Below are 23,339 nucleotides of genomic sequence, written 5' to 3'. Positions count from 1 at the left end.
CCTCCTTTGAGGACCCATTCTATTTCTCATGGTGGTTGGTCTACTTTTCTCATTCCCTGTGTTTTTAGCTACTGGAGATAATAAGAATATGGATTAATGACTGATTTTAATGTCACGTAACACTGGTAACATACATATAAGGCAGTAATTACATAAGCAACTGTCTCTATAATCACTCTTCAAGGAATCACTATCCACAAATCTGCCACTTTGCCTTTAAAAGTACAACTCTAACCTGTCAAAATCAAATTGGATTTTCATTAAAATACTGCAGGAATTAAGCAAATAGGCTACAGAACCATGCCTTGCAACAAATCAGTATTTCATGTTGTAATTTATACTGTGCAGAGCCAAAGTTGAAAACATGGTTATTCTAGATAATGACACAGTTCACATACAGAAATATTTCTCAGCTAATGGATGTCTTCCTTAGGATGACTGTGAAAGGCCACTCCAGAGGTCATGAGACATTGTCAGGGTCGAGCATTCTTTGTCAACATTTTGAAACACAGATACGCCGAACTAGAACATATCATGTAGCCTTTGTTACCCCCCCCCCCCAAATGTTTTACTCTCGTTATTAGAATAAACACAAAATGGTGATGACTTTTAAAAAACACCAATGCTGAAGAAGGCATCAGCGACTTGAAAATTGCTGGTGTCAGGGAAGCGGCATCTGAAAAATGTCCAATAACAAGAATCTAGCTTAGGCTCTGTCAGTAACTACTAATGCAAGTTCTCATTATGGTATAGAACTATGTTTATGCTTATGTTTTGTACTTGTAATTTGTTCAGGTCTTGCTATATTAAAACAATGCCTAGTGAAATGACAGAAGAATAAAATAGAGAAATATGTTCACTGTTCAGCATTCCTAAACAACTAATTTAAAGGGCCAAATGAGCAGTGCTGGGCATTTTTTCCTGCCTAAAGACTTCTAATACATATCTACTGCTAGAAAGGTCCAGATAAAACTCTAATGCTAGAGGAGAACGTTGGACACAGACTGGACTTTACAATCCAGAAGTTCTTTTTCAGTCTTATGTTCTCAGCTTGGGTAGCTATGAATAAGTTTCTGTGTGGGTGAATGAAGCACTATGAGTTTTTGTTTAAAATTTGTGTCTTGAGCTAGACTTTCCTGCCTTCAGTCAGAAGTCTCTCTTAACTGAATTGACATTTTGCTAGCTGGAAAAGGCTATGACATTTCTCCCAGGCCAGTGATGACTGAAGACTCTTTCTATATATTGGGAGATTCAACAAAGCCATTTTGTTCTGGTTTAGAAATAGCAAGGCTAAATTTGTTTGATGTCCACTATTTGTACCTGATAGATCCTCCCTCTCCCCAAAAGCAAATGGGCAATAAAAAGTGCAAGACTGATCTAGGCAAGCAAATCGTCACCAGTAACTTCCCCAGTTGGGGGCAGGGGAAGGGGGAGGGGGAAGAAAGGGAAAAAAAAAAAAAAGATTTTCTTCTCCTCATCACAGGGTTTTGGCATGTAAGGCCACATTCATGCTGGAGAGCTCTCCAGCCTGCACCACTAACTCCCTCCCAGTTTAACTCCCAATCCTGCTGCTGTTTTAGCACAGAGGCAGATGCCAGAACACACGGAAACACACACGCCTCCTTCTGGCAGCTGCTTTTTTTGTGGTGTTGTGCCTGACCATCTTATCAACACACACCTCAAAATGTGACCTCTCCCAGGTACTCTCACAGATGTATAGTTTCCATAGGCTCTCCCAACCATAAGTCTGTTTGCAGGTGACGGCCTGCAGCAAAACTGGCCCAGACCTCATTCTCTTCCAAGCTTCTGCCTTTTCAGGTAACACTTCAGTGCTCTTTAATCACAGAATATCACAGAGCTTTTGCAACAATTCCAACTCTCTATCCTCCTTCCCATCCAGAAAACCCAATCCCCACATTGATAAGCTTTTCAGCCCTTTTTTTCCACAAAGTTTTATATTGAAAAGGTTTTAAGACCTTCTAAGCTATACATGTCCCAGTCTACCTTGCATCATTTCCTTTGCAATGTTACTTTTGACATGGAAAATGGGCTTTATGAAATTAAGGGCTCCAACAGTTTAGTTGCACATTTCAGGTTTTACAACATGATTTTCACATTTAATATAAACAGCTCCTAGGGGCTACATTGCGTGAGCAAAGTGGAAGGGATACCTATTTTATTAAACCTGGCAAAAACCAGGCTAAAACCTGACTTCATTTTAAAATCCTCAAACTCTCTCTCCCCCAATGCCTTATGTTTATTGATGTATCTCAGAAGCCACACACTGAAAACAGTTTCTAATGCATCTTCTAAAGGTTGGCTGAAATACATGTGCAGATGTAAGAAACCACTTTTAATGAACATCGTCTTTTCAATTCTCTGGTTGAATGGATCTCTTGATATTGGAAACTTGGGATCTCAGTTGCTTTATTTTGAGCTTGATATTCCTCATGCTTTTCCATGCTCAGCTGTGATAGCAAGCTGTCCTCTTCTGCCCCACAGGCAGGAAACTGCCCTTTTGTGAAATACCCCATCAGGCAACTTTGCTTACTGATTGCTTCCAGCAGCACAACAGCACCTGACAGATAAATGCCAGATATATCATGAACATCAGCTGAAATAATCCTACCCTGCCCTGCCTCTGTCTTCTCTGATGAACTTTGACATCAACCAACTGCATATTCAGCTACTTACCAGTTTCTCCAGGCTGCTTTCCCTCCTCCCCAAACCAGCCCAATTCACACCTGCTCATGTTCTTTCTCGTTACAGCTTTGGAAAAACACAAGCAGTATCTTCCCCAGCATCACTACATCCCTTCCTGGGGACAAACACACAACTCCTGTACTTTCCAGATTGCCACCAACTGCTTATCTGTTTAATCCTGCATTTTGGTAAATCTCACTGTGATACAGAAATGGACAGTAATTGTCAAGGAATGTGTGCTGTAATCCATGGGGTCAAAGCCTGCCTGCATCTACCCTCTATTTGCTCTCTACAACTACCTGAAAGGAGGCTGTTGTGAGGTGGGGGTCAGTCTCTTCTCCCGAATTACAAGCGATAGAACGAGAGGAAGCAGCCTCAAGCTGCGCCAGGGGAGGTTTGGGTTGGCTATTAGGAAAAACTTCTTCACTGAGAGGGTGGTCAGGCACTGGCAGAGGCTGCCCAGGGAAGTGGTTGAGTCCCCATCCCTGGAGGTATTTAAAAGCCGTGTAGATGTGGTGCTTAGGGACATGGTTTAGTGGTGGACTTGGCAGTGCTGGATTAACGGTTGGACTTCATGATCTTAAAGGTCTTTTCCAACCTAAACGATTCTATGATTCTATGATTCTATGATTCTATGATTCTATGATTCTATTCAGGTCTTGCTGGAACTGAAGTTTTCGTAAACGTAGAACAAGAAGAAAATAAAACTTCTCTGTTGCCTGCTGCAGCCCAAATCCTCTCTCTGTGCACCCATGCTCTTTGGCAGTCATATTCAGGTATCCTCCTCATGTCTCAGAATACCACAACAATAAACTGTACTGTCTCTGAAGAGATTCATTTTCTCTTTCTGGAAGGTTAAGATGCTCTAGTCTTCTTAGGTTGTTTTTTTTAAAGAGGCTACAGGAGTTTCCAAGACTGGCTTCCCAATCACTGGCTCAATGTAAGAAATATTATAACTTTCTACAATTTATTTAATCCTCTCTTCCACCACCTCCATGACATTAATCAGTGTTTAGTACACTGTTTTACAGAGTGTTCTTGAGGACAGCATCAACCAAGAAGTTCGGGGTAGCATGTGTGTCCCAAGAAGATTCTCTGCCTGAAATCAGATTACTCCAATACAATCTTTTACTTTTGTATCAGGGCTAAGAGCTATTTATAATCATTCTCAAATATGTAAGCTGTCCTCCACAGCTGAATCACTGCAGAAAAAATTGAAGATTGCGTATCAAATATTTTTACAACTCCGCCTGAGTATGAAAATATGCACGCACATACTCATCGCACAAAAGGGTCTCGTTTTGAAGGAGAAGCTGCCAATTAGCTGTCCCCGCAAGGCTAATTTATAACTCTCTGTGACTTTCACAGCTGTAGCCCACGGCTGCATGCATGACTCAAAGTACCTGCTGAGGGACGAATCCGAATCCTTTCAGAGACTTTTCACTTTGTTGTTCTGAATAACTCGTCATCAGTTTTCTGAGCATAAAAGCACACTGGTGTGTGACCTTGGGAAGGGTGCCTTCTTCATGGGCATGGTGTGCAAAGGCAAAAATCAAAGCCGGCAGGCTTGCAAGATCCTGGTGGCAGACGGATGGTTATAGCGTATTGGCTGCTTTGTTTTAAAGATATACTGAAGGCAAGCTCTTGCACTGAGATCCCTTCCCCTTTATACTGATACGGCTCTACATGAAACTACTGCATATGAGCTACTGGCCCAATTTGTAGTTCCAGAGGAGCAGATATGGAGCAGGGACAGATGCAATGATGTTCAGCTGAATTTTCAGCCAGAAGGAAACAACAGATATAAGAAGGAACTATTGCTCCCAGATGTTTCAGGGGGGTGCTGGTTCTGAAATCTGAGTATAACACTCAGTCTTCCACTGTAAATGAGGTTAAAAAATAAAAAGAAGAGACCACACTACCAAGAGCAGCAGAGACAGTTACAAGACTCTTATTTTGAGATTTTAATTGGCATGAAATTGATGGTAAGGAGAGCACCACTGTTTTCCCTCATTTGACCTCTGCAGTGCAAGATAAACAAAACTTCCCTGATAAAGGCTACAATCTCAACTCTTAAAATGTATCTGGTAGTCAGTCAGCCACCTGCTTCATATAGACAATCTAATAAAATTAGAGATCCTTGGAATGAAGCCAGTGTTTTTCTCAGTTCAGCATCCAGACCTGGCCGGCTCCCTCAGCCAGAGAGATCGTGGATTGGGCACACACACCACACTTACAGCCTGAAATCAGGCCACCAGCACAAGGAGGAGCATTGGTGGTTTGACTGCAGATGCCACCCCCTGTGCATGTGCTACGGTAGTGTTCCCCACTGAAACTCCTCTTCTTTTTTTGGAGACTGAGAGCGCCTGCTGAGCGGAGCATCCTTTCCAGTATTTCAGAGCCAGAACAGCTCACATGGAAATCAGATCCAGCAACTTACGCAGTTACTAACATTTCCACTAGGTCTACATGAATTTACAAAGGCGGAAAAAAAAAAACGAACAAACTTTTTTTGACTGCTGACCTCACTAATTGCCACAGGTCTGAGGACCATATTTGGTAGCAGTGACTAACTTGCAGGACTACCCTCTGAGGGCACAAAATTCAGCATATATAGAACATGTAGTAGTTTCTTTAATTCCCAATCACAGTTATTTTGCAAGGGTCACAGGATATTCCTGCCTTTCCTTTCTTCCAGGAATATCCTTGCCCCTCCCAGTTATCAGCACTAATACAACTGAGCATGCATCCATGCAAAACCATTCACAGGAGGAAAAAATGCCACCTCCAAATTAACAAACTTTCACCGAAGGAAAAAGTCCACCCAATCCCAGAGAAGTAGCTTACTGAATTGTTGACTTATTTCAGGTCATATACACACTTGCAAAACACTGAATTGAGAATAACTCAAACAGCACCTGGAAAATGCAAGCATGATTACACTTTTTCTAACATGTTTAATTATTAGACTGTCAACTAACATTCAGGATAATTTCAACTCAAGACACAATTTATTTGTCACTCCCAATGCTCTCTATTAGATAGATGTCCTGTTTTGGGACACTGGTACTGAAGGAAAAGCCCAATAGAGAATATTAACGGGAAAAGAAAATTATTTTTAATATCTGAAAATAACAGCACTAATGTTTTAGTACAAGACCATGTGAAATAAAAGGCAGTTTGCAAAGCTCACCATGAATTGAATGTGAGTTAGTTGAACAGTGACACAAACTTTCTCCAAAATGCCAGAATAATGTGATTAATAACTGGTTTTCTCAATTCTTGCTTGGATCCTCAAATTCAGTTAAAACCTAGAAATTATCTGGCATATTCACAAATGAATGAGTAACGTGAAGTTCCCAGAAACAGATGAAGGAACAGGAGTTTCTACTTTCAAGCTAGAAATACAAGTAATCCTGCACTCACACACTGATTCGGCAAGGAAGTGGGGCCAGAAAGAACAGGACCCACAACACCAAGCCCTTGGCTAAGAGAAATGCAGACTCTAGTCAGGCTCTGAATAACTCACCAGTTTCCACATTGTGAGAGAACATTGTTTAACCAACATTTTTCACAGCTTCATCTGCTCTTACTCTAGTTATCAACATAGCTAAGGCAACATCTTTCCATTTTGCTCGCTATAGCTCATCAGTAGTACAGGCATATGTCATGCGCTAATAGTCTGATAAACAACTGAAGCTGCTTATAGTTAATTCAAGGGGAATAATGTTATTTTCTGAGGTCATCTTATTATTTAGCAATCTCAGATGGTTCTGTCTAATTAATCACAAATAAATGAGAATCTTCTATTGGAACTGAAACGAATCACAGTTGAGGTAGGCCTTCAATGGGAATTAGTCACTTCCCACTGTATTTTTAGATCATTTACCCAGGTTACTTTCAGTTGCTTTATTTCCACGTACAACATTACCTGAAGTTGAAAAGCTGACTTTAATCCCTGAAGCCGTCTGGATACTGGGCTATAAAAAGAATAACACAAAGTCTACTAGAGCAGTCAAGTCAGTCTCGGCACAATGCAAGGCAGGAGCAAGGGTCATGGATCAGCTGCCAGGGCTCCTCATCCTGCAGTGGCTGCACACTGGAAGAATGCTCCCACTGTCACAAAAGCTGCTGCTCTTTCCTGGTTCAGATAAAACACCTATATAGCAATGGGGAATTACAGACAGTTTGGATGCAAGAAAATTGTTTCAGACTTTTTCAGGACTAGGTTGACCATCTCAGTCACCTATTGTAGACTGCCAGAAAACAAAGATTAGACAAAGTGACAGATACATTCCTATGGGCTTAAAAGTTGCTATTATTTCCTTTGTAACTGTCTGCTGCACAAGAAGTGAGATTTGAATGTCAATCTGTATCCTTTCTGCCTCACACATCATCACCAGTAACCCTGAAGGAGTATTTTGCAAAGGTCGCCTTTGCAGCCTTTTCAGATGTTTCCGCTACCACTTATGTTATTCCCTAGATATCCCCAGCAGAAAGGGGAATTACGTAGTGATAAAAATTTTCTGCACAGGTAAAGCTGCAAAGGGAAGAGTTAGGGCTGGTAAAGATGACAATTGTCAGTGTAGCTTACGGAGAAACGTGGGGTCTTACTTTGTTATGCCTCTAGGTAACAATGGTGCAACCTGCAATTTAGTGCTTAAGATACAGGCAGAAAGAAACAAATTATGCTGATTCTTTCTTAGCCATTTCATGTGCCCTGACCCCTGCAAGAGTTAGCAGGAGCATTGTACTGTCTGTTAAGTTAGCTAGAATAACTTCAATAAAGAGAAAAAGGAGTAACAGAAAGGCTCTCCTGTAAAGTCTCTGTGTAACCAAAACTGAACAAGGCGACCATAATCCAACATGCACTGAACGTGCCAGGGAACTCCTGCGGAGACCTCCCACTGGTCCGGGCTCAGTTTAAACTCATTTAAAGGATGCAAACTGCGTTTCTCAGGGCTAAGCCTAAAGACAAATAAGGGTGCAGTGCCCTAGCATTGTGCCCTTTATGCCTAGGATGAGAGGAGAGTTATTTCTGGCACTGATGCAACGCGTGCTGAAATCGGTCACCGATGCTCACGTGGGATGCGGCAGTTCCGCAAACGCAGTTGTTGGCGAGGGCCCGGGGCTGCTCAGGCTGTTCGGTGCAGATGGACATCCTCTATGAAATCACAAGCTACATTTTTAGCTTGACTTTGCAAACTGCTGTGAAGCTGGCATGGGCCAGGGGAAGTGAGCTTGCCCGGGAAATGGCGGTTGACGTTGCTGTCAACCTCGCAGAACATATTTGCATTTGGGAGTGGAGCTTACTGGAGGGGATTTTTTTAGTGGCCCGCTGTGATTTTGGCTGAGTAGCCTCCCACCGCCTCCTCGCTGCCACCTCGCTGCTCTGAAGCACAACAGAGGTTTGTTCTTTGTCAGACTCCATTGTACTCATTCTTCAGCTTCCCCAGCTTTGGTGCACTACTGGCACTTAATACCAGTACTTAATATACCTGTGTTGCATGTAAAGTAAAACTGAGTTTTCATTCGCTGTCATATCCCTGTTAAGGAACTGTGACAAGAATGAGGAACTCAAAAATACACTTTACTTCTAAGGGCCATATGAACTTCATTTTTGCTTCTACTGTACAATATACTCTACACAAATAATGTACATTTGCTCGTTTTCTATGCACTCTCTGGGTAACACATTTCTTAAAAACCCTTTTGTCATGCAAGATAAAACAGGTGAAAACCAAAAGCCATTCTCCACTTCTTCGATGCAGCTGTGCCCCATGTGTATATTCTGCTTTGAGGGAGCTGTAAAAATTGGTAGCGGTAATAGTGCAGACACATAGTCCTGGACTCTAACCACCCTTTTCCTGACACTGAACTTGCTCACCAACTTTGCTGACTTATTCGTTTTAGTTAACAGTTCAAACAACCTCACAGAGAAATTTTGAAAATCCATCAAAACCCCTGAACAACTAAGGTGAAGCAGGACTAAACAACAACAAAGCACCTCCCCAGCCTCCAGTACAGAATAACATAACAAGAGCATACATGATGGTGTAGCCTGCACAATCTGAATGAACTAGCAAGGGAGTTTTGAAAAATACTAGGAATAGTATGGGAAATAGGGAATAAAAGAAATCAGAAGAAATACAAGAAAGAAAAAACAAATATGAAACTTGTGGAAACGTAAAGAAAATACTTTAAGTCTTTACTTCATGCAGTTTCGTTTTGATTGGTTTGCAGCCATACCACAGCCAATTTAGAGAAACCAGCACACAAGGCACTAACATTACTGTGACCAAGAAATGCAATTTACTCTGTGCTAAAGTCCACAAATTACTATATTAATTTCTGGATTTGTGCCAAAAACATACCTCCAGGCTCAAACCAGAAGGTGTTCCAAGGTCCTGGACGTTACAAACTATGAGAAATGCCTTAACACCTGAAAGCTTCCCAGCTCTTCACTGGCAAGTAATCATTTAGTTCATGAGATGGAATTCAAAATTAATCATTTGGGTGAAAATATCATCTTGGTCATTTTCCACTTCACTTCTTATATACTTTTAGCAACAATCAACCACGAGATAGCTAGGTTTTGAAATCAATTCATATGTTCTTACTTACTTGGACTTCATACTCTGTGCTATTCAGACTTCTGCCAGGGATAACATGTCAATGACGTTAAAGTCAATGTCAAAACTTCCATTGACCTTAACGCTGGCAGAATTTCAACCTAACTAAACCTTTTTTGGAAACCCATCCACACTGCTGCACAAGACTAACCTCTGTGCCCACAATGCTCAGATTTTCTGCACATATGAAACATACTTTCTAATCCCTGGCCTTTCCAGTTTTTTGTTTTTTTTTTTTTTTTTAAAGGTTGCATGCATTTTTTCCCTTATGCAGTCAAAAGTAGGGGAAAAAAAAAAAGAAGCAGTATTTCTTGCTAGTAGCAATCAGGATGTATGAGCACAGAACAATAATCTGACCTCCTTTGCAGCATCCCATCAAAAACCAACCAGCCACGGCACATGGGCTGCACAGAAACAGTCACAACAGGTATTTGTTTGGAGGAACTAGGGATTAGTAACTGCAAGGGTTTTGTTGGCTGCCTGTTAACATACAGTCACTTCACACCCTTTCAAAAAAGCTGTTGACTCTAAGTTTTGTCCTTGGCCTCTACTCTGTCTCATCTTGATATGGTACTTAGATTGGAGGTATTACCTGAAGTTTCACCCAAAAGGGATTGCAAGATATGATCTGAAAAAAAGGATTAGCCCTACTTAACTGTGTGTGACTATACAGCTAAATCTAATTATGCGTCCCACAGGGAAAAATAAAGTACAATTCAGATGTAGACAAAGATAAAAAGATAGAGGCAATGCAGAAAAGCATAGCAAAATAGCATAATCATTCAAGCTACCCCATGAGAGCAACCTCTCATGTTTTTGTCAGACTCTTCCTGGATCTGCTGCTTAGAGCAGTTTGCAAGAGCCGGACAAAATACCCTATGGATTGAAAAACCATGTCAGAAATGTAAAAACAAAGAGAGAACAAGAGAGCCAGAAATCCAAAGTTACTACTGGCTGAACATGCAAAACAAGTGTAAAATTATTTTTTGTGTCAGAAAAGCTGATCAGTTAGTCACTGAAAAAAACTTAGCTAATTCGTAAGACTCAGTAACACTGAAACAAATAGAATGACTAAACTTATATTAATATACGCAACTAAAAATAATGATAAAATATTTCAAGCTATTGAAAATGTCAACCAAAAAGTTAAGAAAAACCATCTACTGTTTATCAACAGGTTCCAACTGTCAAGCTTCTCCTTGGCTAAGACTAAATTTGATGTTTTCTTCAACGATTTATCTTGATGATTTCTTTAGATACACACAACCCAACCAAGCTGTAACACCATCTCTAACAGTGTGAAGACATAAAGAGCTCTAAGGAGAGGAAACAACTGCTCTAAGCAGTGTCAATGCGTGACCCAAGGCAGAGGGTGTCAGCAGAGTGAGAAATCCTTTTATGATAGAGAGCTGCTGTAGTTTACATGGCTGTTGAAAAAAAACACCATGATTTTCAGTAGCTGTGAAGAGACAGAGGACAGATGAACAGGTAGTGGTCCAAGATCTCCTAGAGGATATCTCCCATTTGGATTGCAGCAGGTCAGATCATTCCCTCACCTATGTCACCAAACTATCCCTGTGATTGTATTTTTGTTAAATCATCTACCTGCCACAGAAGGAAGTTCAAAAGAACGTGATTTTTATTTTGAACCATCAGTATTTTATTCTTTTCTGTGCACCTGTGTTCTTTGGTACTCTACGTGGGTACCTTTCATAAGGGCAACAGGAGATGACTGAACCTCCTCTGCATTTCCTCCTTGCAGTAAAGCCGTGCTGACAACTCTTAACTTTTTAAGTCATCTCAAATGTACAAGGTCAAAAAATAAATCCTCTCTCACTGTGACTGGGATTTCTTGCTAAATCAGCATTACTCCAAGACATAAAGTGCAGTTGAGTTTTTAAGCATTGTCCTTAGGCTGTTTGTCTCCTCTGAATTCCTGTTGAATATTGATTTTGGATTTTAAGGTCCAGCTGCCCACCTCATCAGGTTGCCCTGGTGTATACAAACTTTGACTGATTAATGGATTATTTTAAATGCGCAGATACCTCAAGGACTAAAGAACATGGACAACATGAACTTTTCTTCTCTTGTTTTATACCACAAGGTGTTAGATCAAACTATACCTTTACAGAAATACAGGCTTGTCCTTCAAGATATAACCACCACCCAGATTTTCGTGTGTACTTCTTTCTTCAGACAGATCTGAGGCAAATCTGCCGAGTCTTGGTTATAATCAATCTTAAAATACCAGAAAAATCACTCAATATTAAACTTGAGACCACGTGTTAGCTTTTGAGACATTCATAACTCTAGCAGACCTTATATTAAGCAAATGGAATTAATTTTGTAGATGTTATCTGGATTCATCTCTCCACAGGTGAGCTACCATCTAGGCGGGTTTAATGGACAATTCCTCAGGCTGCCCTGGCAATTACTTCTGTGCTGACCTGGAAGGATCATTAATACTAGTGAGTCGAGAGGCAATTCAATTTCCATTCTGGCTCAGCCCTAAGCTTCTTCTAAGTAGATGCTGTCAACTGTGTCAAATTATATATGATGCCTAGGTGATGTGGAAGAGTATTAGGAACAGAGCTAGGAATGACAAACTCAATTCACAAAGTTTTCAGCCTGAACTGGAATAGTGGCCTAAGATACCAACAGGCCAAAACCATTTGGCATGGGAAAACTCTACCACCCACCCAAACTATTTTTTGGAGGGGTAAGATGCTATGGGAAGAACAAAACCAGGTATGGATTAGCCCAGGGCAATAAGAGAAGAGCTCCTTTATAGAAATGCCTATTAAGAGATTTAAATGCATCCATGGAAAAAAAAAAAAGCCTTAATAGCAGAACTTTGAAGAAGCCCAGCTAACAAATGCAAACAGGGTTACACAATATACCCAGTGCACCAAAGGTACAAAGCTTTGATCCTCAGCCCCACAACCGCAGCCAAAAACAATTAAGATAGTTCGGATCCAATTCAGCTGGTAACCTTTTCACAGTCATGAAAAAAGCCCGCCAAAACCATAAGTTCTCTCAACACCCTGGTTACAACCTGTAAACCGGGATAAATCTGAACAACCATCTCCCCCACTTCATTATCCTCTGATTCATTTGAAAGAAAACAACATATCAGGAAAGCTCTTCCCCTTTACTTTCTATCTAATAAAGGGAAAATTAGACATTTATGTACAGATAGAAGCTGCTGCTTCCTCTCTTTAAAAGCCCCTTTACCGCTTTTGGCAACCCTCGTCCTCACCTTTGTCTTTGCTCACTATCGCGATACAACCGTCCCACCTGGTGCCAGCCCTGGTTTTGCCAGCAGAATTCCCATGGTGCACGTAGGCGTGATAGTGCCACGGCATTTTAACTCTTCTTGGGGAGAAGAAGGAGCGAGAAAAGATCACGCACCTCCCCAAAGGAGCTGAGCGCTTTCACACAAACACATACCTTTCTGCTTGTTTTCAGGTAATATGGAAAGCTTTATAACCGATGTTCTTTTAAATTAGATGCCTTGGAGTTTTGTTATTTAAAAATAAATAAATAAATGAAAACCCCTTGCTCTTCAGTGTTAGGAACAAGCAAATAAACAATCAATTTTTAAAAAATACACAGACACTTTCATTGTCATCAACATGCAGCGATTTACCCTCCCCCAAAAGATCAGAATGAACTCATTTAAAAATGAAGCTACTTTGCATTATATATCATGAAATATTAGTCAATCAGATATAGTCATTCATTTGTATGCAATTTTTCTTATCAAAACATGCATATAACTCACAGGAATTCCAGTTGTGCAAATGCTCACTGAAAAAAAATCAAATCAAAACAAATACACACATACGTACACACACACATACACGCATATTCTGAGCCAAAATGAAAAGCATGCATGGTCAGGGTTTAAGCATCATTTAAGCCAAAATAATTGCTAGATTATTAAAAAGAAAGCAGCCTGGCAACTATTTGAAGCAGTTTTTATTCATGCTTTTATTTGATTCTTCTCAATTTTCCTTTCCTTTATACTCGTTTGTAGCAAACATGCTGAAAACCATCTCTATTGTTTAAAAAAGCAGAAGAGAAAAAACAGAAGCATCCATGCTCTGGGTGCCAAAGCGTTATTTTCTTGGAGCAGAAAAAAAAAAATACAATTTAAAAGCTTTTCTATATTTAAAACAGATATCGTGCAGAAATTTGATCTCAATATTAATGACATGCAATCTCCAAGGAGACATATTCTAATTTAAAAAAAAAAAAAGTCATTTTCAGTAATCGGTGCAAATGCCTTTTTTTTTTTTTTTTTCTCTCCTCCTTGCTGTCAGACTAATGGTATCTTAAACCCTGCATGCTGCAGTGCTTCGCCTGTGCTCTGCATCGGCTGTGAGAGAAGAAGCTACCTGAGAGTTTTCACAGTGCCATCTCATATCCATGTCTGCCTGGCTACCCTGCGTGCTTATAGCTTTTTTTTCTCTCCCCCTTAATTCTTAATGGAAATCCTAGGAAATTTAGTCCATCCTCTGAAATCAATACTGGTGACAGGCGCACTCCCTGCCTCCGCGGGAGACGAGGATGATAAATTGCCTGCGCATCAGCCCGGCCTATCAGTGCCCGGCGCACGGGCGGCGGCGGCGGCGGCGGCGGGGAGGAGAGGAGAGGGCGCCCGGCGACACGTGCCGCCGCCAAGCCAATGGCCGCGCCCGGCGGCGCGCAGCCGGGATGGTCGCCCCGCAGCCGGGATGGTCGCCCCGCAGCCGGGATGGCCGCCGCCGGGACCCGCGCTGCGCTGCGCTGCGGAGCTGGGGCGGAACGGAACGGAACGGGCACCGCAACGGGCACCGCCCCGCCGCGGTGGGGAGGGGGGAGGGGGAGAGGGAGGGGAGGGAGGAAGGGAGGGAGGGAGCGCGGATCCCCGAGCTGGCGCAGGGGGTTGGGGCGGAGGCGGGGGGGAGCTTTGGTCTCTCGTCATTTCAGTGGGGTGGCTCCCGTTAGGCGGGGGTGTGACATCGACGCGGAACACCTCAGTAGCGTAACCTAACGCTATGAAAGTTGAGGTCTGCATAACGAGCCTGAGATCACCCACCAAACCCCTCACAATGGAAGCGTTCACCTTCATTTCAAATTCTCCCCCCCCACCCCGCTGAGCGCTGCACGGGCACCTGGTATGTGACAGGCGAAGGGGCACGCAGCGCTGGCCTGGCGAGGGAAGCGAGGAGGCAAGGCGCAGCTGGGCTGCCAGATGGAAGCCCTGTCTGTACCCCACGTCTGCGATCACTGATCACCAGGTCAGTGACCCAGCGCTGAAAGGCGAGTGAGGTGCTGGGAGCGACTTGACGGAGAAAGCAGCCCGTGAATGCGCTTCGGTCAAGCTCGTCAACAAACCCAAAAATCTCCAACTGTGATGTCTATTCAACAGGCAACTTTTAAAAAAAATACAATTTTATTTTGATTTGACTTAGTGAGGGGTTTTCCTTTTTTTTTTTCCTTAACTGTTTTAGCAAATCCCAACCATTGCAAGAGTTAAAAGTTACCAAGCGCCCACCTTACTCTCCTGTAGAGCTTTCCCAGAAGCCCTCAAAACTACTTTGAATAATGGATGTCTACACTAAGGACAAAGACAAATGAGATACGAAAAAGTCGGGTGAAATTAACTTTGCTGTACCCTTCACAGGAGCTCAGAGACGATAAGGTTGCCCTGACATGCCTTTCCCTCTCGCATCCCTTTTAGCGGCAGCGTGTGTTGCGTTTCTAAACGCATTTTGAACTTGCAACGCCACTGGACAAACCACACGTCTGCATGGACGTTACTGCGAGCGGCCACATCACATGGCAGTAAAACAAAGCTAATGCTATGTCTTGATATACTTCATCATGGAAAATAAGTTGAGATGGATTAATAAGATCTTCTCTGTATGAGGAACATCTCCCTTCTCTAAACACAGAGCCAGGTTTGACCCTAAGGTATATGGCTCAGTATATTTGGTAGACTTGCATAGTAGTGCCTAAATTTTTCATATTCAGTTATTAAATTATAAGCATGTGTAATAGGTGTCTGCAGGGTTTTTTTCCTGATGAACTGAAGAATAACAACCCAGCTAGACAGCAGCAAGGCTGCTTGCTGGACATGGGTACTGTCTGCATACATTCATTTGGCTGTAATTCAGTCAAAATAAATATAGTTAATTATGAAAGAAATGCCACATGGCTTATTGGAAGTGGTGTTACTGTTTGTTAAATGTCCGTGCTATGTGGTGCTAATTAGAGAAAAGTCATTGCCCTGAGTCTCTTACACCTGCCTTGTGGCAGAACCTGACTCTTGACCCTGAGAATGGCAGCCTTCAAGACAACGTGCAAGTGGATGGCGCAGAAAGCACTACACTCACTTGTTCTACACATCTTTTCCTAAGTTTGCTTTCTTCTAGTGTGGGCCAGCAAAATTAAGAGGTACCCTGGAGCTGGACATTATATTTTGATAGCTCCCACAATTGTAAATCTCTCAGTGTTTCCACTCAGAGCAACTCTTGGCCCTCCGAGGAGCACCCTAGAAATCCCAAGATCTTGACTCTGCACCCTTCCCCTTTCTGAAGATGGCAGAGGACACCATCAAGCCATAACTACGTGGTTGCTTGGGCAGTGTTTTGCTACAGGGGTAACAATGGTCAAGCCTTCCAGCCTTTTTTGCCCATCCCTTCTCAGGGACCAGGGTAGAGGACAGCAAAGGCAATGCTGATGATTTGCAGCTGTGCTCCAACCGCCCTTCTGGCATCAGCATCAGTTTCCCTGGGTTGCCTGACAATAACCCCTGTCAAGGCTGTGTCCTCAATGAACGGAGTTCATTTAAGGGACAAAACAAATAAGAAAACCACTCCTGTTTTCATTAAGAAAACTATCTAAATAAGAATACTAAATACCATTTCAAGCAGTCCAAACAATGGGGTCCTTTCGCATTCACTAAGTCAAACTTTCATTAACCCCAGCACGCGCCTTCCTGAAAGACAGGACTAAATTATCTACAATATTTTGCTTGAGGCAGTATTTTTCGGTAGTGTGATTCTACAATAATACCATTAACAGTAATGGACTGTCATATGTCCCATGTGCTGTTATTCAGGGGACAAATGTAGCAATGGTATGGAGGAGGGATGGCAGATCCTGACTCCTCTCAAATGCTGAGCAGATGTCTGTGAGGATGGGATGCTGTTTGGGAAGCCTTGCCTTGAAGTGCCAGGAGAAATGCTGCAGAGCACAGCTTGTTATGAGCCATGCTAGGTCAGAAAGGTGTAATGCACAGATTTTGGGTGCCCAACAAAAAACAGCTCGTAATGGCATTCCTTCTGTTGGAGAATATCCCCTCATCTAACCATGTTCAGGGGTTTTTTTGCTTTTCATGGAGATGCAGCTGTATGTGTATCGTGTGACGTGCTATGGTACAATACGGAGATCCAGTAGACAATGTGTTTAGGATTGATTTTGCCCAAAGGATGTGAAGACACTGTAAGCATTACGGGCTTAGCAGGGCAAAGCTGTTAGAAATGCATCTGACTTTACACTTAAGTACTTGTGGGTTTACATTTAAAGAAATTCCTCAGTGCTTTGTTGAATCGAGGCCAAATATACAAAAAATAACACTAAATGCAAAAAAGTGATGAACCTGAATTTGCTTGAGTACACACTCTCAAGCTGTACAGAGAGTTTTGCTGAATGTATATATTTTGCGAAATACATATAAAATATCGTGTAAAAACCTGCTTGTCAATGCAGTGACGGATAGGAAATGAGTAGTATAGCATATATTTCATAGCAAGGGACATTGTGGTAAATATCACAAAGACAAATCTATATAGTTACTAAAAATGCAGAAACAGCATTATGCTTGAAAAACCTACACAAAAAATGACATAAAGTCCAATGTACACAACCAAGAACAGAAGAAGCCAAACTTGAGATTTGATTTAAATCTACATATGTTACATATTTCATTAACTAGACAAGAACTGTACAGACATATCATCATTAAAATCCTCGCTACTGCACAGAACAGGCAGTTAAAATTATTGTAATTTATCTAGGAAAAAGATCTAACTAAGAGCAAAAAAATGTCATCCCCCCTCCCCCTTTTTTTTTGCAGATACCATTTTAGCAAAAAAATTTGCATCTACAATTCAGACAGAGGTGGAAGCCTTAAGTTCTTACACTTCAACAGAAGGGCAGGCACAAATGAAGCATTTTGAGATGAGAGTGAGACCTTTCATGTACTTTAATTTCTGCATGAACAAATAACGTACTTAAACCTCGTGTGATGAAAACCCAAGAGCATTTGATAGTTTGCAGGAGTTTATCAATAAGTGCATATACATGCGTCCATACGCACACATAGCTACCATCCTGGATAGCCACTTCACAGGCTAAAATACATTACCCACCACTTCTAATGCTCTTCATGAACGCGAAAGTTATGTGAGTTTTAAATATAAACTTCTATGTGTCCTTAGGGATTAAACTGGCATTTCAGCTTGAGAGTCACATATTTCTTATACTCAGGTGGGCCTCCGCTGACACCCAGTCATCTGCAAACCCCCAAATATTGTCCTTGGGAAATGGATTTAACAACTTTGAGGCATATGTGGATTTGCAGTCTACGGTGAGTTTTAATTTCATAATTACTCATACGCAAATTAATTCCTATCCAAAGAGAGCTGGTATTAAGGAGGTAGCCTTATTCTTTTCGCAGAACTGGGACAGAATTTGGGATGTCGTTCACTGTGACATCTTCTTTGCTTTCCCCCAGAGACTTCTGCAAGACTCCACTCTCCTAAACTACCAAACTCTGGGAAAGAAATGTCAATGTCAACACTTTCTGTCATCTCTGTGACACTTAGTGTACTGTGCACCTGTGACAAAATTACCTCCTTCTGGCAGGAAGTCTGTAATCTCTTTCCTGGAGATCTGAACTTTCCCATCACACTGTCAGCCAAACTGCACCCATCAGGCCGGCTTGCAGATACCTCTGTTCCCATGGATCGTAAGAAAACAAGCTCGACAGTGATGAAAATCTTTAAGAGAACTGCCTTCCACTGCTTGAAAGGTCAAGATCCTCCTCCTCCTCGTTTAAGCAAATGGAAGCAGAAAAACTGTCGCCGAAAGAAATTACCCTCTCAAGAAACTATAATTTAGATCAATCCTACCTGTTTGGAACTAACAGCTGCCATCAGGCTTTAGTCCCAAAGCCTGTACTGCCAAGAAACAGATGGAATGTACTCCTTTTGCCGGGCACACATATATATTCATTCTGTGTTTCCTATTACCTCGTACTTATTATTCCCTACCTTTTCTCTGGTCTTTCCAAATCCTTCTACACCTGATTAATCAATGCAGTCATGATAATACACAGGGAAAACTTGATGATATGCAGCTATTATGCTAATTATATAGGGCACATTTATTTTGTCTCAATTGTCTCCATAAATTTCATTTCTTACCCTTGCAAATATTAACACTACCTGATTGCTCACACCTATCTGGTTTAGTCATAAGTACTCATTGCTTTTCCTAGGGTGGAGGGGACAAATTACATGGGAAGATACATAGATACAGATTTAGGAAGGATGAAGAAGTCAGCTACTTGTATTGAAATGTTTCCAAGGATAATTAAAAGTAAACAACTGCAAACCTTAGCATTTTTGGAATGGCAAAATTAAACATCATTGGAAGCATGTTTAAAGCTGAACACCTGTAGAAGAAAGAGGAAGAAATTTTGCTCCTAGACCGATCCTATCTACAAAAGCAGATACAAAGAAACAGTGTATGATACCCTTCAGTGGAAAAAAAAAAAAAAACATCAAAGACCAGATGAGACAAACTCAGTGCAGCATTCTGAAATTGTGGAGGTATCATGCCCACGCTTTGCTAATTAAAAATAATCCAGAATGACAAGGTCCACTTATTCACACTGATCCATTTTACCCCTATAGCTACACAAAGATACCAGGTGTGACAGGCAGATTGTATTCACCCTTGCTATCCTGTGCTGGCTAGAAAGGGTTTTCCCCCCCTTTTTCAATCTAGGAAGTATTAAGGCTGCCTTAACTTGCATCTGGCTGTCCGCTGTATAAAAGACTTGTAAAGACATCATCTGCCTTGATTTCTGTGCCGACTGTGCCTCTGTAATGGTCACAAAGTCCTAAATAAGCTAGCTTTTTCTTCCCCATAGGGGATTCTCGTAGGCCCGCCCGATTCTTTTGTAGAGGGGTAAGGGAAGCACAGCACAATGATGGACCAAATCTCTTTGATTTGTTATTTTAAACCAACACCCAGTGATTTTACAGGTGCTATTCTCATTTCAGTGGATGTCGGTTCAGGCCCTAGGTTTATTAGACAACCTGAATTATCTCCAGAGGCTCAGAAGGGTAGATGAGCCCCTGGACTTCGGATGAGGACAGGGGAAGGGTCGAGCTTGGCACAGCTGAGGCAGAAGCAAACTTCTAAATTGCATGAAGGTTTTCTCCTCCTGCCAACAGCAACAGGATACAAAGGAGAGGGGAGAAAGAGCTCCAGCGCCTCCAGCAGCACACCAATAAGGTGTGTTTTCCTTTGCACAAGGTGCGTTTTCCTTTGGACAAGAAGATGCACAAGAAGTTGTAACAGGGTGAAAACAGAAGTTGGGGAGGGGAAACCAGGAGACAGAGCCCCAAGTCTGCCTTTTGCTCTGTGCTCTTCAGCATGTCTGAGATCACGTTTTCTTCCCCCAAATAAGAACAAGCAAAATAAAGAAAAGAAGTCTTTGTGTTCTTTCCTCCTGGGCACATAACGCGCATCTGTGTGCGCACAAATAAACTGGGAACAACTGCAGATGAGGGTGTTCTGTAAACAATAAAGCTATTTATACCATTTCAGACCTTTGTCAACATTCGATACTTAAATGTTTCAATATGATTGTGTATTTCAGAAATTATTTGATTCAAAGTGATTCTCTCATCAGCTTTGGCAGGGTCAGGAAAGACTTGACCCCCTTGTGTCAGCCTCCTGTGTGGATAACAGGAGCAACTGCCTACATCAAAATGTGTATAGGATGATGAAATGCATACCATAAGACACAAACCTGTTGTACCAGATAGATAGGGGAGCAGAAAGAAACGTGAAGTCTTGGCTTCCAGCATATTTTCCCCAGATGTGACTTTGCCCTGCTCCATCAGAGCCATTTTTAGCAGCTGGGGAATTCTTGTTGCAATTTCAACATTTATAAAACAGTTTAAATCTAAAACTAACAGAGCAGAGAATGTAATATACTGGGTTTGACTGATCTGGATCTTCGGGTTTCTAAAACCTTGTTGGTTCAGAGAAGATTGCCACGAGTATATTATTTGTTCTACCTCAAAATCATACCTTTTCAGATACACCCACATAGCTTAGAAATAGATGTGCAAATGCATTAATTTTTGGCCTTGCTACATTTTTGCAGAGCGGGAGTATAAGGAAAAAAAAATACATGAGAATGTGAAACCTTCCTTCTAAATTAAAGGTTTCATATCCTAATAAATAATTTCTTTGGCTGTTAGTAAACGCTTCCATTATCCCCTAATGTGGAGAAGCCTGCAGAGACTGGGTGTCTACTGCTGCCTCTTTAATCAGAAACCTGTTTTGACTGTTCTGTCAGGTAAACAGCAGAGCCTGGGCCATGTCTCTTTTCTGTGCTTCACAGAAAAATAAAGCAGCTATTGAATAACTACACAGACACCCACAAAAGCACATGCAATGTAATGTTGGCTGTTCACCCAGCACAGTGCTTCCCTGTGTGAAAATAGGGTGGTTTTCCCATGCCCGCAGCGATGCTAAGAGCTCCCTTGAGCCTGTGGGTTGGGTTTTTATGGGAAGGATGATTGACGTGGATAACAGAGTCAAGCAGCAGCAGCAGCTGAAGGTAGCTGAGCCTCCTGTAAGCTGACAAGGATGGAAACACTGAGAGAGAAACCTTCAAATGAAGAGCTAATTAATGGGTACAGTTGTGTGCCAGTTATCAGGAAGGCTCTAATTACAGGCCTAGAGGAAGACCGCAAAACTAATGAAGGATTTCACATTTAGCGGAGAATATCTTGCTCTGACATCAACCTCCCGGTGACGGGAGATGGAGACTGATGGGCTGACAAGGCTGCTTGCATCTACAAAGCACAGGGCTGTCACCTGCCTCTCTGCCAGCAGCCAGGTTTAAAAGGAAAGGTTTTTTACCATAGAGGAAAACCAGGCAAACTAGAAGAGCCAAGCAAACTACACCACAGTCAAATCAACCCACAGGCAAAATCAAAAGCAATGGGAACTCCTTAATTTCTGAATGAGAAACTCATATTCTCTAGAAGGGCATAACAGAACAGGAAACTGAGCCCTTGATACTTGGACAGCTCTAACAAAACAAAACAAAACAAAAAAAAGCCTCAACAAAAAAAGGAATTTGAATACTTCATGAGAATTACATGATTTTCACACTTTAATTAAATTACTGCTTTGGCTCAGCCATTTTGCCATGGGCAAGAACCATGCAGAGTTTTGTTGAGGAGTATTAGTTGTTTTTTGTTTGAAGTTCATAGCATTTAAAGAAAGAGATTAGGAAAAAAAACCAAGACCGGCACGCAGAGCCCATAGAAATTCATGCAAAGACTTTTGTGAATCATGGAAGAGGCATTAAAGGGCTGGTGAGAAACCCTGGTCCTTCTGAAATCAACAGCAATTCTGCTGATTTCTGTTGATTTCAATCCTTATTTTTCAAAACATCCCAAAGTCTGTCCTCTGCTTTCATACTTCTTTGGGAAACAGAGTCACCTACAAGCATAAGTGAGAAGTCCTCTTGCAAGCACTGTTGCCATCACCCTGCCATTTAACACTAAGGAAGGAGGGGAGGATGTCAGCACTACTCTCCTCCTAGGCAAGGCTTGTAGATTTGTAGATCTGCATCCTTAAAAATTTCACACATATCTTTAAGACAAGTGCCGCTAGAGAACTGGTTTGAAGGTGGAATACATACTATGCGTCATTTTTAGGGAAGACCAGAGGTAATGTGACATGTTCAACCAGTATGGAGGCACGTGATGCAAGTGGAAAGGTTTCACTACCTACTGGTGTTCACCATTTTTCAAGCTAAAACTCTGACACACTATTCATATTCATTTCTATTGGAACATACCTAGTTAAAATACAAATTAGCCATAATTTTCATTTCATTATGACATCAAAAATCAAAAATGTATTGCTCATCGTGATGTTATTCTTCCAGTGCATATGCAGGGTATTTCTGAAAAAAATTAGAGAGTTGTATTTTTTGGCTGATTATCTCTCAAACAGTCTGCTTGTGCAGGTCACAGTTCTATAAGCAGTCAAATAAGCTAATGATGAGAAACTGGAAATTACAATACTCGTGTACAAGGCCACACACAAGCATGTATACCCCTACATGTTGGAAACACCCTATTTGTTTTCTGCTTTGTTTACTATCAACTCTTCTTATTTCTCTTTCATGCTAAGAGACAAGTAATTAGAAGTCTGCTAATCAATAGACCATTTTATTATCCAGTGCAGCTCTGAATAATCCTCATAATTTAACTAGCTTCTCAGTAGGCCAGCAGGGAATACGTGGGGAAAACAAAGAATTTGACAAATACCAAGGGCTAGTCAGTACAAAGCAGCTTTCAAGAAAATAAAAAAGCTACTAGAGATTAGTTTTAAGTAGTAAAATCAAAACAAGCAAAATGCAAATCTGTTTTTTCTTCTTTTCTTTGCAGTAAAATTCATGGCTGCTTTGCCCCAGCTCAGCCCCAGAGGTCAGGCACGCTCAGACTGCTGGAGGTGGCACCTCCTCCTGTGCCAGGGGGAGCTCCTTGGCCACAGGAGGGTTTTTTGCACATAGTGAAGGAAAGGAGTACGTTATCCTCCCTCAGGCTCCCCGCCAGGTTTAGGTTTCTGTGCTGAAGCCTTGTGAAGAGAAGCCACAGCACAGCTATGCTGGACCAGCAGCATCCT

The 23,339-nt window shown here is 41.7% G+C and overlaps 1 protein-coding gene across 28 annotated transcripts in view; it reads right to left on the bottom strand.

Moving 5' to 3' along the window:
- The window catches only part of NRXN1 (neurexin 1), a 725,925-nt gene that overhangs the window by 43,182 nt on the left and 659,404 nt on the right, over positions 1 to 23,339 (bottom strand). Inside the window, exon 1 of one of the 28 annotated variants that reach the window (XM_087774554.1) lies at positions 13,736 to 13,967. The exons of 26 other annotated variants lie outside the window; for them this stretch is intronic. In XM_087774554.1, coding sequence (XP_087630680.1) covers positions 13,736 to 13,768 — 33 coding nt within the window. In that variant the 5' untranslated portion in view covers positions 13,769 to 13,967. Of the gene's footprint in view, positions 1 to 13,735; positions 13,968 to 23,339 lie in introns of those variants that run through there. One more of the 28 variants, XM_087774552.1, reaches the window with a different exon arrangement.

The sequence above is a fragment of the Nipponia nippon genome, unplaced genomic scaffold (genome assembly GCF_047370975.1).
Source record: "Nipponia nippon isolate SJK-2023a ecotype South Korea unplaced genomic scaffold, ASM4737097v1 scaffold_4, whole genome shotgun sequence".
NCBI classification, from domain to species: Eukaryota; Metazoa; Chordata; class Aves; order Pelecaniformes; family Threskiornithidae; genus Nipponia; species Nipponia nippon.
Note: the sequence above shows the minus strand (reverse complement) of the source record. Positions and strands in the feature narration are given on the sequence as shown.